At 42.4% G+C, this 16436-nt stretch overlaps 1 protein-coding gene across 4 annotated transcripts; it reads right to left on the minus strand.

Annotated features, from left to right (window-relative positions):
- Positions 1–961: 961 nt before the first annotated feature.
- Positions 962–15138, minus strand: OAT (ornithine aminotransferase). Of its 4 annotated transcripts, none has more exons than XM_040563881.1 (11): positions 15015–15122; positions 14111–14214; positions 11649–11875; positions 10598–10822; positions 10366–10461; positions 8263–8390; positions 6588–6710; positions 5109–5237; positions 4016–4129; positions 2814–2958; positions 962–1885 (listed from the first exon to the last, which is right to left on the minus strand). In XM_040563881.1, the coding sequence occupies exons 3-11, from the start codon at positions 11845–11847 to the stop codon at positions 1725–1727; spliced, it is 1320 nt and encodes a 439-aa protein (XP_040419815.1). In that variant the 5' UTR covers positions 11848–11875; positions 14111–14214; positions 15015–15122; the 3' UTR covers positions 962–1724. The 4 variants fall into 4 exon arrangements, with proteins under 4 accessions (XP_040419815.1, XP_040419813.1, XP_040419814.1 ...); XM_040563879.1 differs by having other exon boundaries at positions 14089–14214; positions 15015–15115; XM_040563880.1 differs by lacking the exon at positions 14111–14214 and having other exon boundaries at positions 15015–15138.
- Positions 15139–16436: the final 1298 nt, after the last annotated feature.

Genomic DNA, 16436 nt, shown 5'->3' on the forward strand with positions numbered 1-16436 from the left:
GCAAGAGAGACACAGACAATACGGTAGGAAACTTGCTAACTGTGAGGACAAGGAAGCACTGAAACACATAAAGGAGTCTTCTGCCCTAGAGCCCTTTCAGGCAATTATGCAAACAGTGGCGTAACTGGGGCAGGGGAATGGACCTGATCATGGATCATGTTCTTGGCTCCTGCCAGCCCTACTGCTCTATGAAGGTAAATTTTTTTTGGCTGTTAAGGATTTTGGAGGGTTTACCTTTTGGAAAGGACTCCAGCAATGATGTTTACATTACAGTCTCTTTCAGTTACTTCACCTTTCCAGTTAGATTGCATAAGCGCAGCCTGCAGCAACGCCAGCCTTCCTAGGCAACGCCTTTCTGCATTTAATTCCTATTCCTGAGGCTAACAGTCACGGTGACACACTACCCCTTGCACAAATGAGAGAGACCTTTCCAACTTGAATCACTCCTACTTCATCCATGGCAGATGATTATGTATTTTGTCTGAAACCAAGCAAGGTACACACCTGTGTAAGGCACTCACTGGGATCCTGAAGGGCAGATTGGTTCATTTCTATGAACTGCGTTGCCTTTCAAGCACCACAGGTTAGTTACCATTTCCAGTTATGAACACGGGACTACATTAAACCCCTGTGCATGGCAAAGGGAGCATTTTGCTTTAACAGTGATTCATCAGGATTTAGCCTCAGCTAAAACCAGTTCCGTTAGTTAATACTCACGAAAAAACCAACAACCTAGTGCAAGAATAGTAGCCAACTCCACAACTGCATGCGTAATTGGGTATCTAAAGGCACAGAAGTGCAGAAGCACTCATCCTGGGGAAAAAAAAAAAGGACAGCAAGAGCTGCCATATAAAGACAGACAGAAACACAGAGACTGCTGTGGCTCTTGACAGCGGTGACTGCAAGTTTTCGTGGGGCTCACTCTTTTTCAGTACACTGTGGATTTAAATTGCACATTAACTTTTTTTTTTAAAGCAAGGCATGTTTTAATAAAAACATCCAGATCATAGGAAGTTTTGTAACAGTAAAAACAGATCTGTATACTCAGATCTATTTTACAAGATTGCAAAGCCAAACACCGGGACCAGTCTTGAGAACAGCAACTCTAGTTATAAAACCAAAATGCTTTACACAGAGAACGCAGCCTGATGCTTGTCAAGATCACCGGCACAACACCCAGTTTGTGAAATCTTCAGCACTGTTTTTTCTAGCTATAAATGAGAAACAGAGATTCTACCATAATGGCAAGTGCTTCCCCGCTACAAACATCTCACCAAGAGACAAAAATACCAGATGTGATGTCTGGGAGAGTTCTGAGAGCTCAAGACCACCCTTACTAATATATATATGTTATACTCTAAACTTTGGCCAAGACTTTCAGTAATTAAGCAGATTTCTACAGACATGCCCCCTCAAACATTCTGACTCAACAGTTTGCTAAGTTCCGACTAGATGAACAGAACCTCATCACTTCATCTCCAAGCATTCCAAGATTGGAAGCTCTTGAAAATCATTATTAAATTATAATGGCTCTGAAGAAAATAAAAGACATAGCATTTTTTGTTGTTTTTTTTTTTTTGCCCTTTTTTTTTTTTTTTTTAAAGACTTATGTCCTCTTAGATAAAAGGAATTAAAGATGCTTGCTTCACGTGCAGGCCTTCATCGCACGTATAACAACACACCAGCTTGGGTCAGTCAGCAGATACACTTTAAAAGCCACGTTTTCAGAAAGACAGAATGGTCTTATGAATTATTTCGATGCACTCTCGGATTTCATCCTCCTTAATCACCAGAGGCGGTGCCAGCCGGATGATATCACCATGCGTAGGTTTGGCAAGAAGTCCGTTATCACGAAGCCGCAGACACACCTTCCAGGCGTCGTAGTCTGCAATTAAAGGAAAGACACTTACACTGTGGCAGAGAAAGTGGCACAGTCGCAGCACGTGAAATGAGGAGCCAAGCCAGACTGTAAACTGCTTGCCATCTAGTAGTGAGAAAAATCAAGTATCATGTGCTCATTCTCACAAATGAAGTGGTGACATCGGAGCAGCTCTCCAGAATTTGCAGTGAATATTTAGGACTGCTGCAAAACCTGAGCTTTGCTCTTTCACAGATGAGATATCCGTCTATGTGCAGCAGTAGATTAAAAGAAAATTAGAAGAAGCGGAAGCCTGCAAGAGGCAGGTAAGAGAAAGAAAGTCTGGGTAGGACTTCAGACAAGGTTACTTTTATGCCTGGATTTTTGTGCATCATGTGTGTATCTTACGAAATTATAACCCTTCTCTTGCAGCACTTTGTCACTTAGTATATTGGTGACAAAAAATAACTGTCTGCTCCGGCTTTTAAACCATTTTCTGGTGTACTTCAATGTGTTAATCCCTAGAAACTTGTTCCCAATCATTAACTCTTTCCTTCCTTATGCCTGCCAGTATTCATCTAATTATCCTGGAACAAACAACCTCAGCCAAACTTTCCAGTCTGACAGAAACTAGCTTTCCAGACAGGGCCAGTTATCTCCAGGTGAACAGACAAAGGGGCATTTGTGGGGAGCTAAGTTCACCATCAGGTTTGAACATTATCCAGTCATAAAATAATTTATGTTGTTAAAAAAAAGTTTAGACTGAGATAGTAAAAGCCTCCTACTTTTAATAGCACACGGTCACTCAAATAAATTTACAGACACTACTACAGTGCCGAGATCAGAACCCAAACAAGATGACTGTAAGCTACGCCCCTACTCCACACAGACACTTGCAATTTCAACTTGAAAATTATTTGTCATGCTACGACTGCAGTTGATTATATTTCCTTACCTTTGGTTTCCCGGATTACAATTGCATTGAGAAGTCCTTTTCCTCTGACACAAGTAACAATATCAGACGGTGTCTTCATGAGCTCATTTCGTAATATGTTACCCATTATTTCTGCATTTTTAGCCAAGTCTTCCTCTTCAATTACCTAAAGGAAGGTTAGATCTACAGTCAACTGAAGGTCACAGCATTTGTTTTAGTTGTCTACTCCAGCATGGCACACAATGACATTACAATTGCTGAGATACAAAAGCTGATCCATCCAAGGTGTCAGTGCAAACGTAGCACATCCAAGCCAGTTAACATTAAGCCTTCACTCGTTTGTGTTTACAAGAAACATAAATCTCTAAACTGTTTTCCATTTGTTTTTTTTTTTTTTTCCTCCCCAAGTAAAAGATAAAATTCTAAAGACTCTTAATCTGTGAGCTTGCCCAAGTCCATGTATCAGGCAATGATGAGGCTTTTTGAGTGACTTCCTTAAATGTTGTGAATTATGCAGTTACAGAACGTTTAAAATATGGTATCTGGACAAGATGTTTTACTAGCTTTTGTTTGAGCTCCAGTGGCATGTGTGTTATCAAGCTCACAGAGCAGCAAACTCTTAAATATGGCGTAGAAAAATACTCCATTTTTAAAATGACTCAGTGAAATTAGTAAAATCACTCTACTGAATTTAAGTAAGTACCTTAAACCTTGTTCTAGATAATGGCTTAAATGGCAGAATAAAATTTAAGACAATAAAATACAAAGAAATTAGGGGACATTTTCAGCTAACAATTTAGGATTTGTTTTGTGATCTTAAAACTAAAAGAGGATAGATTTAGGTTAGACATTAGGAAGAAATTCTTCACTGTAAGGGTACTGAGGCACTGGAACAGGTTGCCCAGAGAAGTTGTGGATGCCCCATCCCTGAAAATGTTAAAGGCCAGGCTGGATGGGGCCTGGGCCAACCTGATCTAGTGGGAGATGTCCCTGCCCATGGCAGGGGGTTGGATTTAGATGATCTTTAACGTCCCTTCCAACCCAAGCCATTCTATGATATTAATTTATATGCAAATATTTAACTACTACCAATTTTTCATTCTTACTTAAAGATAAATTCCTATTTGTAGCATAATCAATAATGTTACTTATTTAAGTGAAGATAATGTCAGTGTGACACACTTTTTTCTTTAGAATCTAAATCTTTATTGAAACACACAAACCTCCAGTGCTGCCATTGCAACACGACAGGCTAATGGATTTCCTCCATATGTAGATCCATGTTCACCAGGCTTAATGGTCAGCATAACTTCATCATCACACAGCACTGCGGAGACCTAGAATGGAAAGGTCAGCTAACTCGTTTGCCTACATAATTTAGAACAGTAAACTTAAATCTCTCTGAAGTAAACTCTTCCTCAGGGCTCAGGAAAGGGTGCTTTTCATCCCACGGCAGTTAAGTTACGTTTACATTCCTAGCTCTGTACAGAAGAGGACACGTGACAATCACGTAACAGCTTAATCCCCTTAGATACACTCCGCTATACTGGTAATATACAGCAGCTAACTACAGCTGAGAGGCATTTCTCCAAAATGAATATTATTTCAAGAGTTTAAGTTTCATAACTCTGCTTAACAACTCAAAAACCAGCCAAAACAGTTCAAGGCAGGTTGCATCTTCCAGCCTAATCAGCAGAAATGTATGTCACTCCAGGAGGATAAACCCAGTCATGTGGGCATGACAAACAAGTGAACTAAGGCCAGTTGTTCAGAAAAATGCTTTTAATAGATGATGTTTTAGCACACATTATTTTTTTCCCATTTTACAAAGTTAATCAGAAATTCATTAAAGCAAGACTGCGATGAAATACTGTTCAGAGACTGTATAAGAAACTCACCAGTGATTCCAGAATGAAAGACTGACCACCGGACACTTACTTTTCTGATATTATCAAACTGAAGTAAACAGAGATACACCAAATCGATTCAATTAATTGACAAGGACCAAAACACCTACAAATTCCCAGTCTAAGAAGATGACTTCTAATGATGTGCCACACTAAGAATTCAAGTATCAACACAGTAAGTTCAGTATACTCTAGCCATTTCAGCTATACATGTAACTATGTATTCCATAATTTTATTTATCACTCACAGGCTCTACTATCTGGGTCACAAATTACAGTTAATCTTGTAAACACCAATTTCCAAGCACAACAAGCATCAAATTTGTCTTCCAACTAGTAGACTTTCAGTGCTAATTACTTAAAAAATGGTTAGTCAACTACTTGATTTTTTATTGTTGTTGTTACTCACAGGATATACGCCACCAGAAAGGGCCTTTCCAAGAAGAATTATATCAGGTCTCACATTTTCATGGTCAACAGCTAGCATTTTTCCTGTTCTGGCTAAGCCCGTCTGTATTTCATCGGCAATAAACAGAACCTGTATAGAGATAAAAAGAAAAAACACACACGTTACAGAAAATGACTGTTCACTCCCATTCCTACTTCAGTTCAAACAGCGCAGCAGAGTTGCACGCGGTGAAAGACCTTCCAGCTGTATTGCACTATGTGCGCTTCTTTAAGACACACAAATTCTGTGAAATGTCAAACTAACAAAAAGTAAACGTACTGTCCTACTTCTCTCTGACATCTTTAACAAAGATTCTCTGCTACATAAGGAATACTCCACATAGACTTGGTCCCTGTTCATACGGAATTTATTCACACTACAACAGCAAGTGAGATTTCCAAAAAGTTAGGATAAGTCCATCTTTTACTCCAAGTGCATTGTTTGGAAACTGACCTTTGAAAAAGCTTCTGAAAAATGCCATTTTAGCAACTCTGCTGGTCTCAGTCTGATGCCTCGGTGTCTACGCAACTCTGAGAGCCTACATGCAAGTTTTTGATCTCATTTTCCTAAGCTGCATTACTGTCACGTGCTAGAATTCACAGAGTATCTACTACTTTTTCTATGAGGTAAGCATCACAGTAATAATGAAGGCAACTTCTTTACTTGTATGTCAATAGCTTCCTCTCAGGTTTGGAATAATTTATGGGTAACATTTTCAAATTAAGAATCAGAATTCTATTAGAACAAAGTGTTGATTTTCAAATCAGACAGGATCCATAGGAATAAAAAGCCATGAACCAATAAAACTTTTGTTGTTTTCCTTACATTTACAAAGGACACGGCCTAGACCTGTAGAAGAGCCTGACCAAGCTGATGCTGAAATAAGGGAAGGCAGCCTGCTTATGAGCATTAGCAGTACGCAACGACAACAGAAGGGCACAGATATATATAAATACACCTTCCCACCCGTACAGAGATGCTGAATGCAAGTCTAATTCAACATCATAAGTATTTGACCATTTTCTTTAGTGTTCCGTCCTGTCATCCATTACTGTTATTAACTCTCCATAGTGCTCATACATTCCAGCAATGAGGTCCTTAACAGCCAGGGTAGAACCACCACAGTAACTGGCTTGTGGCTCAAGAAATTTGTGAAAAAGAAATGTAGAGTTCAATTAAAATAAATGCAGTTTTAAAAACTTCCATTAGAAGCTTATACTGGTGACAGCAGTAAGAAACAGAGAAAAGCGAGCACTGCTACAACATACTCCCTGGTAAGGACGTAGGAAGTTTAAGTATCCCTACCCTAATCCACTGAAAGAAAGAAATTATTAAACAGCATTTGAAGTCCAATATCTTGCATGTGAGAATAACCTTACAAGACATACCAGGAGACACAGTGTGTGATTTTAAGCCACCTTGTTATAACAAATTCCTTACATTGTGCTTTGTGCAGAGGTCCCGCACTCCCGTGAGATAACCTTTGTCAGGAACAACCACGCCTGCTTCACCTTGAATTGGTTCAACCATGAAAGCGGCTACGTTGGGATCTTGAAGTGCCCGCTGTAAATATGATGTGCACAGAAAGAGAAAAACTTGTACTCAGGTCACATTTACAAAATACGGAGAGAACACACACAAGCACAACCTAGCTGTCACTCTGTTTTCAATCCTAAATGCAGGTAATGGTATTCATGTCAGGCAGTTATCTCCCAGTGCCATTTCACTTCCAACACAGAAGCCTATGTCACTGCTTGCCTCTAAAGATCAGTTGGTGTGCTCGCTCGGGGAATTACGAACCTTAAAAACTGCAAAGCCAGACAGGCAGATTATCGGATCAGTTCATAAATTACCTCAGAAATATACTCAGTTTTGCATTACCCCATACAAGACAAACAATTGCTCAAGGCTTCCCCCAGTTCACCTCAAGCAAAAAGGAATGCAGGCTCTCTAGTACAAAGCTGTCATCTTAAAGCAAAGTCCACAGCTACATTCTTGCACTATCAAGCTCTGGAAGGTTTACAAGTCTACAAGACTCAAAAGATACTAAAATTCCCAGCACAAAATTTACTACAGCTTTCCTTAATACTGCCCCGTAAACAGAATAAATTCAGCTTTTAGTCTGATGGACACGGATGTGGGTTCTAGGCCTCCAGAGCGCATTCAAAGCCTCAGTAAAGTTGGCTGAAAGCCAGTAAATACTTACTGGAGCTTTCACAATGAACAGCCTTACTTAGGTTCAAAGCTGATTTAGCTACTCCACAAAGCAACTCTAACACACAGAGAGACCTTAGCTTCCCTTAAACAAACTCCTAGGAGGCAGGCATCTCTGTCCCATAAGCCTCCACAGATGGCTCGTTGTACTAAGCAGGCACAGCAGACACGGAGGACTGACTTGTCACTCATGGAGATGATGTATGCAGATGATGGAAAAGTGGTGATGCCAATGTTCCTACTGCCTCAGTACCGTTTGTGGTTAGCTGGCACCCTCCTGCCTTCCAGGTCCCAAATCCAGTTACCCTATGGCTGCTATCAAGCACCGTCTACCCTCCAGTACATAAACCCAGACTATGAGTGTGGGAAGTTTAAATCGAGGTCAACACTCCCCAACAACTTGACAGTGCAGAATCAGTAGCATTTCAGTAATTTGAGTGAATTGCCAGCCTAGCATGTTTTTAAGGATGCTAGGAAGCTCGCAAGACTGGTATGCAACTGCAGTGAACTCTAGTTATCCAGTCATTGGAGAATCCTTAGCATTTCTGAGAAAAGTAAGTCAAGGTATTAGCTTCAGAATCCACGTCCAACTTTAAAATGTATTTTACTTTATGCATGTGTAACATGAATCCCCTTGCAGTTTATTTGCTGTTCTTTATTTACACCTGAAACATCTTAGCAACGAGGGAAATGAAACAGATCTTGCTGTTTTCCTTTTACCTCCTAAAGTAAACTGAAAATCAAAACCAAAGGAGAATTTACACACATTACCTGCAGGTAATCATAACATATGTATCTAGACATATATAAGAAATACATATTTCTTAACGCATATGTTTGAAATGACAAGCTTCTGCTTTTCCTGCCTTGCTAAGAGACACAGTAAAATGATTCCAAATACCTCAAGAGCTGGTAGGTCATTGTATGGGATCACTTCGAAACCTGGCATAAAGGGTCCAAATCCATCGTAACTGGATGGGTCTGTAGAACTGGAGATAGCAGACATCGTTCTGCCCCAGAAGTTGCCAGCTAAAAAAAAATTTAATTATATATATGTCTTGCTAACATCTCATTGACAAAATTATGATGCATTTTCACCTAAGATAACTGACAGAGATTCATTACAAAACTAAGAGCCAGAACAGTTTGTAGGACATCATATTTTTCGACCTGTTAATGAATTTTAAGAGTTGTCTAACATTAGCATCCTTCCAGCAATTGTTAGCAGTTTACATTGATGCCTTAAATACATCAGGTTGCTCTATCGAAAGCATGCTGGAAAAACAAACGAATATTACGACATGACCTGGCAAGTATACAAAATAACTTCCATGAACTCTTGTCAGTAGTCTGAAAGTAGTAGCCTAGAAGTCTAAGGAAGATGTGCAGGTTTTACATAAATAGTACTCATCAAATACAGAAAGAAACTACCATCCAGAATTTAAGTCCTAGAAATAAAGCTGCCAGTGAGCCTAAAAGATACATTTCTGTGTAGTTCAAAGTTCCAGGAAAAGCTGTTTGTACTTTTAAAAACACTCTGACTTTGCACTATTTCATATAGAAACGCGAGTTAAAATGGTTGGGAACCAACTATCACCAAGACTATGAAAAATTGTTTTAGTATTTCCATTGAATCAACTTACTGTCACCTAATTGATAATTAGATGTCTGATAAGAATAAGGAAGATAAGAGTTCAAAACGTTCACAGCATTACAAGTCTCCCCCCACACACCAATTTCATCGGGACGTTCTCAGTCTGGAGGAAATCCTGAAGGCGGTTACTGACGTAGGCAGCTCTAGGTACTGCCTCCTCCTAGTCGCCAATAGGATCAGCACTACGCTGCTCACAACAGCGACGCTTCCTAGCAGAGCGACCCCTGCTATGCTCTGGGCAGTCACTTATCAAAGTGAGAAAGCACTTACTGAAAGTCGACTGACTAAAGAGCGAAATAAAATATATATATGGAAGAAAGGGAGAAATATATTTGTTTAAAGAATTCCCAGAAAAAGAAAAAAAAATCTAATCTAATTGGCCCTAGAAAATATAACTCGGTATTCAACTTTGAATCTCAGTTTATAAATGCAGTCTAATGACAATTTATGGTCCAGCTATGACATGCACCAGAAGTCAGAAACGGACTGCAGCTGCAGCAACCAACAAACAACAAGAGCAACAAATAAATAAATACATAAATAAATACATCACTTATTAATAAGCTTTATTCTGGGAAGTTGTATAAAATACAGAGCCATTGAAAAGCAGCAGAATCAACAAAAAACGCTTCACCTACAGCCAAAGAATACCAAATAGAAGTTATTTGAACTAGACCTAAGCAGTCATTTTTCAGCAAAGCACAGTAGCTTCTTCAGTGGTAGGCAACTTTTCCCTGTAACATAGCCAAGGAGAGCAGATGAAGGGAGAAAGCACACCTCTTAGATAATCAGGACCCCTTACCAATTTTAGCAAGATTGCTGTTACCTTTGTTGTATGACCAAGACTACAAAAAGGCTTTACTGGATTAAAGCCAGCTTCTGGAATACCTTAAAGAATGCAGAAGAGAAACACTGGTAGGGAGTGTTTAAGAAGGAAGGAGGTTATCCCAAATGTGGGATTTTTGAGAGGGGTCTCAACAGTTTAATTCAAACGAAAGGTATCACAAGAAAGAAGGAATAAAATGATACTGCACTTTAACACCCAGGCAGCAATTAAAAGAGTACGGAGGATGAATGCAGCTTCCATTTGACTTCAGGCAGCTATTAAGCAATATCTGACAACAAAAAGGGTTAAGTAGTACAAATAATGTCTACTTCATATATTCAACTGCTATTTATAAAGCTTTACAAACCACTTCATTAACAGTGATTTCCTTCCTTCAGTGAAAAAAAACAAAGCATTAAGAATACTGCAGTGTAATCACTACAGCTACAGGACGAGCGCTACAGCCAGTGTCTAGAGCTGCCTTCTTCCTCAATACCTCAACTCGTAACGTGCACGCAACGTACCTGCAAAAATAATTTTTGCTTTGTATTTCGGAATGCCTTTTACAACGTATGCCCACTTCCGAGCCAACTTACAGGCAGTTTCTCCAGCTTCCACTCCTAAAACATAAAGCAGCACCATTATCACATTTGTGCATCAGACAGGTCATCGATGCAGTAACAAGCGCATCAGTGCAGCACAAAACTGTTGACTCTACTAGAAAGAAATAAAGTGGAATTTTTTTTTTTCTTTTACCTGTATTCATTGGAAGAACTTTGTTATAATTGAACATTTTGGTGACAAACTCCTCATATTCACCGAGCACATCGTTGTAAAACGCTCTAGACGTAAGGGTCAGTTTTTCAGACTGAGCTTTCAGAGCACTCACAATCTTTGGATGACAGTGGCCTTGATTAACAGCGCTGTAAGCACTTAGAAAGTCAAAATACTTTCTGCCTTCAACATCCCACACGTAAATACCTAGAAAAACAAAAGTGTAGCAAATATATAAATGCAATCCAAAAAAAAGAGAATACTAAATAGTATAAGCTAAGAGTTGAAATGCAACCTAGTCAAACCTATGTTGTATTCTTGCTATCCTCTGGAGTACGCAGGTATATTCTCTTACAGGTAAGCCCACAAGAGGCACTCTGACTGGAAAATAAACAATTGATAAAGGTAGCAAAAGCAAAAAGATAGTACATTATAAGTAAGCGTTAATGAGGTATCAAGAAAAGAAGGATTTCCCATATACAGCTGCTCTGAACCATCGAGACGTAGCAACGAAGACACGCTCTTGATTCACTACGTTGACAGCCTTTCAGGACACGTTCATAGAGCCTACCCTGCAGAGCAGAAAATCCCCTTAAATATAGTTAAAAAATTTAAGTTAAGCCATAACACAGGAGCAGTACAAAAGGTTAAGTATGCACTTAAACAGGGAACCAATGCAGCTTTTCACGTTCACCTTAACACTGAAAATCTCCATACGAGGCAACAGAAGAAACAGAGCTGCCTGAAGGTTTCTTGCTGGGTTATTCTGAATTACGGAAATCATCAGAACTTAGCCCTTTATTTAAATAAATCATTTTATAGAGAGCACAATTGTATCAGGTGGCCTCCTAAGGCTGCATCATAAGGCCTCATCCAGAGCTATGGCCAGCAAATTAACTACCTTTACTTCATCAATTATCTCAATCTTCTCTGCTCCCAGCCCACCAAGAAAAGAGTTTTGAAACTGATTAGCTCAAAATCATTATGTACGCACATCCCATCGACAGCACCCAGGGCAACCAAAATAAAATACCTTTTCCCTTCTCCAGAGCAACAGGCAGTGGGTGGTAATTGTGAGCCCCATATTTAGCCTCGCGTTCAAATATGTAATCAGAGGACGGAGGCCCTTGAACTGTTTTTTTAGTAGCAACTGAGGTAGCAGAACTCAGCGAAGCATGAACACCTCGGCAGAGAACAGCGAGGCTCTGAGGGCGGGTGAGCTTGGAAAACATTGTTGACTTCAGGTATGCCGTGACAGATCTGAAAAAAAAAAAAAAGAAAAAAAAGGTTAATAATTAGCACTGACAGTACTTCTGAACAAATATATGACGCGATTAAAGTGCTTCTACTGCCAGGATTACAGGTTTCCCAACCGTTCTGCACTGCAATCGGGAAAGCTTGTACGAAGTATAAACGAATGCAGCACTGACTTCAACTAAGTTGTTTTTCTCCTATTTTAATGTACACTCCCAGTAATAGAACAAAAACCGCACGACTCAGCAAGCCTACGAGACAGTCCCGTAATTTTACCTATAAAAGTACTTTTTCTTCATGCCTTAAATTGCAACTAAAGTTATTATCACAAGCTACGTTTAGCAGAGCAGGGAAATGATAAGTTAAGTTTATCGAGCTTCTGGGGCTGCTGAAACGCCTTTCATCTGACGAAGACTTCCTTAAGAGAAATCTCAACACAGAATCAGAAAGTAAATAATATAATGCTGGAAAGAAACACCTGATCCAAATAATGTTTAGCTGATAATATCAGACTGATAAAGGACAGATTAGTTTTAACTGAGGTCAGCTTTACGAAGTAAAGTTAGTGGCTTTTTGTATAATCTGCATTCTTGATGTTAAAGCATATCCAGCTACGGATAAAGAACTCCTTGTTAACGGCATTTCAAGGCAATGAAAAAAAACACATGGAAAGTAATAGCTAATCAAGTATTAACTATCTTTATAACACCTTGTATTTTCTGAGGAAAAATCACTGATTTCCCCTGAATACATAATCTTGTACTGTTAACATCTACGGATAACCTGAGGGTAGAATTTCATGAAACATACTCAGGAAAAACGTTAGGAACTTGAACTTCCACTGCATTTTTCCCCCTTCCTGCTCTGTCAGAGCAACCACACAATTAAGCCTTCAAAAAGGAAGAAGAGAACCATGGTCTAATTCCCAGTAGTAGGTGGCATCTTTCAATTTAAATTCCATAAACATTTACCAAGGAGCATAATTAATATTCCTAGACTTATATGGCTAACATGTCTTTGGAAACAAACTTGTCAAGTCCATCAAAATGGAAGGCAGAACTCCAAGATCTGGTGAATCTTTTCAGGTTTGTATTTGACACTGAAATGTAAATTGTTCCCACAATTCTCTGATAATCCTCTACCATAATGTGGAAGCACTAAGAAGCACCTAATACACGATACAAGGACAGCATGAAGAGAATCCTTTGCAGGAAAGTTCTGTATCTTTTCATTCACGGGAAAGCACTAACCAGAAAGGCCCAGGATGTCTGTGAGAGCTGGAAGGAGCAAAGGATTATTCTACATACGACTCGTTCTTACTTAGAGAAGCGTAAGAGAAGGATGAGAGGACTGGGGACAGCAGAGAGCCAACGCAGAGACGCTCACTTTAGCGAGGCCAAGAGCTGTCAGAGCTGAAGATTCCAGTCTTGCACAACATCACACTTAGAAACTGACAAAAGGTATTGGCCCGCAATGAAGATGACAATGACAAGTGCTGTGATTATCAAGTGCAGCCTCCTTTGCAACAGACTGCTTAGCAAACCAAAGAGCTTTCTAAGGAACCTCAACACTGGCGCGCTACCTGACAGAAGTATACTGCAACACCTAAGCAAAAGATTCATATTAAATAGGAGAACACAGGGACAGTTTATGGGAAGAGACTGTTATTTCACGCTGCTTGCGGAGACAGATGTATTCTAAATTTATTTTGGTAAAGGACTGCACGCTGGATGAGTAACCTTAAACAGAGGCATTTTTTCCAGCAGATTCCTCGGATGTTATATTGTTGTTCCTCATTTCTAAGCAAAAAGCCAGAAAAACTATTTCCTGCAACTACCAAAATCAGCTGGGCCAGAGTCAGTAGTCTCTGTTCCAGCAGGAGATCAGCTGCTCCTCAGCCCTGGGCATTTTACCAACTCAGAGCTGTTAAGTATTGGCCATTTGTGTTAGTACTTTTCAAGACTGTCACCCAAAGATTTTACAAAAAAAAAAAAAAAGACAAATATATCTTCATAGAAGAAAAATTTTGACAGAGATTCGGATCTACCGCACCACTCAAAACCACAACTTGCTTAACCCCCTAAATGCCATTGGTCTGTGCCATCCTTCGCCCGACACACCTCCCTGGCAGGGCAGCTAATTCTATGATAAACTTTTCTATTTTGGGACATTCTCCATACAACCCTGAAATGAAAGCTGTAAAGGAATGAAACTCTTACCTGCCCCTCACCAGAGAGTTACCTTTCTGCACGGAGAGTTACAGACTACTCTTCCTTCAGGGTGGCAAATCTTAATTGGAAATCCCTACAAAGACTTCTCCCCCAGGAGGAGAAATGACCTGCAAGCTGTGGAAATGAGGCACATTATTTTAGCTGAGCACAGGGAGGGGGGTCACCCTGAGCAAGGCAGAGTGAAACCACAAATTCTTGTCGCATCTGGAGCTGAAAAGTGAGGAGAAGTCTGCTTCTGGCTATCAGCAAGGCGAGACGAGCAGCAATTTCAGGAAAAAGGCAGGGTGCAGTAGGGGGAAAAGCAGGAACTTGTTGCGGGGCTGCGAGGAAGAGAAGCGCGGCAGCGCTGGGGGCAGAAGGCAGGCGTTCCAGCAAGCGGGGAGGTGTTGCATCAGAAATTGAGCTAGCCCTCCCTGCTGAGCCGATCCTGCGGTTTGGGCGGATGGGAAGCAGCTTCTCCTCCGCGGCAGCCCCTCAGTAACGCTGCCCCGCTTACACCAGCGTCAGCTGGAGGAAATAAACCTGCCCGGGCCAGCTTTGCCTCAGCAGGGCTAAGAAAAACGTTAAATAAATGTTTTTCGGGAGGCGGCCCTGCCCGAGGCGGGTGGCAGCGGGCGGGCTGCGAGCTCCCCTCAGGCCGGGCCGCTCCCTGACCCGCTGGGGACAACGGGCCTGAGGGGCCTGAGGAGCCCCTGAGGAGCCCCTGAGGAGCCCCGGAGGGACCCCGGAGGGACCCCGGAGGGACCCCGGAGGGACCCCGGAGGGACCCCGGAGGGACCCCAACGGCCCCAGGGCCACGCGCACAGGCCTCCCGCACGGCACCGCGGAGCTGCCCCGCTCCCCTCCCTCACGGCCGCCGCCAGAGCCCCCCGCGTGAGGCGGGCCCCGGCCCCGGCCCCGGCCCCGGCCCCTACCTGCCGGCCGTGCTGCTCGGCCCGGGGCCCGCGGCGCAGAGGCGGAGGCAGCCGGCGGCAGCTGTCACCGCGCCTCACGCCCCGCCGCCCATTGGCCGCCGCCTCCCTCCCCTGCCCCGCCGCCGCCTCCCATTGGGCTTCGGCGAGGAGAACGCCCCGCGCTCGCCCAATCGGAGAGCGAAAGAGCCGCAAGCCCTCAGGAAGGGCCCGCCCCCACCCCCCGCGGCCGTTGGTGGGGTTCCGTCACGGCCGCCGCCCCCGCAGGGACCTGACGGGGCTGGGCTTGGGGCGGCCGCGGTCCCGGGAAGCTCCCGGCGCCGTCCTGCAGGGTGTCGCAGCCCCACCTGGGGAGGTGTTGTACGAAAGAAGGAGCACGGGGAAAACAAAATAAATAAAAATAAATAAAAACACAAAAATAAATAAAAACAAGATACAAAAACGGGCCTGTGCCCAATCTAGTCTGTCAAATAACTCAGCCCACCCCCAGGCCAAGTGACACCTCAGGAGCGCTGTGTGGCCATGGAATGAGGGCGTTCACAAGGGCCTTACAATCACTAAGGTTGTAAAAGCCCTCCAAGATTACCTGGTCCAACCATCACCCAACTACCAATGTCACCACTGAGCCATGTCCCCAAGCACCACGTCCAACCTCTCCTTGAACACCCCCAGGGACGGTGACGCCACCACCTCCCTGGGCAACCCGTCCCAACGCCTGACTGCTCTTTCTGAGAAGAAATGTCTCCCCATTTCCAGCCTGAACCTCTCCTGGCACAACTTGAGGCCATTCCCTCTAGTCCTATCACTACTTATCTGTGAGAAGAGGCCAACCCCAGCTCCCCACACCTTCCTTTCAGGGAGTTAGAGAGAGCAATGAGGTCTCCTTTGAGACATGAGTAGTCAACGTGCACTGGTTTTAGTCCAGAAGAAGAACAAATGCTGTGAAAAGATAATGAGACTATTTCTCTTTTCATATAACCCACCTCACTAAAAACAAAAACAAAGCAAAGTCTCAGAAGTGCAGACTTCTGGATGCCTCTTGACTCATAAATTGTCCTGACAAGTCTATCTATGCTGGAAAAGAGTCTGTAGCTTTTCCACAAAGAAAACACGGTGTACTGGGTTGACAGTACCCAGAATTTGCATATCTCCCCCCCCCAAACACAACCCCGTGTAAATGTCCTGGAACCCTGTCATATCTCCTAACCAAGCGGCTCAAAGCCCGCATGGCAGGGAGCAGCATTGCGTATGCGTTTGGAGAAAAATGCCCTCAGAGGAAATTTTCCCAGTGTGCAGTCAGCTGGGAGTAAAGCAGATAGATGATCCTGGGCTCTTCGTAAATCCGTACCCAGTCAGGCTCAATCCTAGTAGTATGTCTCTAACTAGCCTAATTCTGCCAGGGAACAGTGCCCTGCATCTGCTGCC

The sequence above is a fragment of the Cygnus olor genome, chromosome 7 (genome assembly GCF_009769625.2).
Source record: "Cygnus olor isolate bCygOlo1 chromosome 7, bCygOlo1.pri.v2, whole genome shotgun sequence".
NCBI classification, from domain to species: Eukaryota; Metazoa; Chordata; class Aves; order Anseriformes; family Anatidae; genus Cygnus; species Cygnus olor.

Bases quoted from the DNA above. Each gene is read 5' to 3' on its own strand.
- OAT (XM_040563880.1), bottom strand. From the start codon at position 11,847: ATGTTTTCCAAGCTCACCCGCCCTCAGAGCCTCGCTGTTCTCTGCCGA. The intron at 5,238-6,587 runs GTAAGGAATTTG...ATCTCTATACAG, and splicing joins ACCTCTGCACAAAGCACAAT to GTTCTGTTTATTGCCGATGA. The intron at 1,886-2,813 runs GTAAGGAAATAT...CTTTAATTGCAG, and splicing joins TGTAATCCGGGAAACCAAAG to ACTACGACGCCTGGAAGGTG.